The following is an 805-nucleotide window of genomic DNA, read 5'->3' on the forward strand; positions in this document are numbered from 1 at the left end:
GCAGTACTTGAGCATATGTAGTACTTGAGCGTATGTAGTACTTGAGCGTATGTAGTACTTGAGCATATGCAGTACTTGAGCATATGTAGTACTTGAGCGTATGTAGTACTTGAGCATATGTAGTATTTGAGCGTATGTAGTACTTGAGCGTATGTAGTATTTGAGCGTATGTAGTACTTGAGCATATGTAGTACTTGAGCGTATGTAGTACTTGAGCGTATGTAGTACTTGAGCGTATGTAGTACTTGAGCGTATGTAGTACTTGAGCATATGTAGTACTTGAGCGTATGTAGTACTTGAGCGTATGTAGTACTTGAGTACTGCAGTGTCCGGGCTCTCAGGTGTCTCGTCCTCGTCCTCAGCGCTCAGATAAAGAGCACCGTGAAGAGGAAGCTGTACGAGGACAGCAGAGTCCCCATTGCCTCCGAGTCCCCGAAGAAGACCGTTAAGAAAACCGCCGTCGCCATGACGCCGGCTCCGACGCCCGTCGCTCCCGCCATGATCGCCGTGCAGACTTCGCAGGTTGTCGTGGCGACGGGCATGCAGAACAGCCCCTCTCTGGCCCCGCCCATAAAGAAACAGAAGACGGCAGGTGAGACGCCACAGGAAGTGACACAACAGGAAGTGACACAACAGGAAGTGACTTCTGATGGATCACTGGAGACGTGATGATGACACGCTCATCTTTATCCTCCTCCTCTCTCTCTCCTCTCTCTCCTCCTCCTCCTCCTCCTCCTCCTCCTCCTCCTCCTCTCTCTCCTCCTCTCTCTGCTCCTGTCTCTCCTCCTCCTCCTCCTCCTCTCTC

The 805-nt window shown here is 51.2% G+C and overlaps 1 protein-coding gene across 1 annotated transcript; it reads left to right on the forward strand.

Moving 5' to 3' along the window:
* Positions 1-301: 301 nt before the first annotated feature.
* LOC121938566 (chromatin complexes subunit BAP18-like) lies at positions 302-717 on the forward strand (the record flags this gene model as incomplete). The annotated part of the gene is made up of 1 exon (XM_042481791.1): positions 302-717. A coding segment is annotated over one exon (368 nt), but the record flags the coding sequence as incomplete, so codon positions are not given.
* Between the last annotated feature and the right edge of the window lie 88 nt (positions 718-805).

Source organism: Plectropomus leopardus, unplaced genomic scaffold (genome assembly GCF_008729295.1).
Source record: "Plectropomus leopardus isolate mb unplaced genomic scaffold, YSFRI_Pleo_2.0 unplaced_scaffold29976, whole genome shotgun sequence".
Classification (NCBI taxonomy): Eukaryota; Metazoa; Chordata; class Actinopteri; order Perciformes; family Serranidae; genus Plectropomus; species Plectropomus leopardus.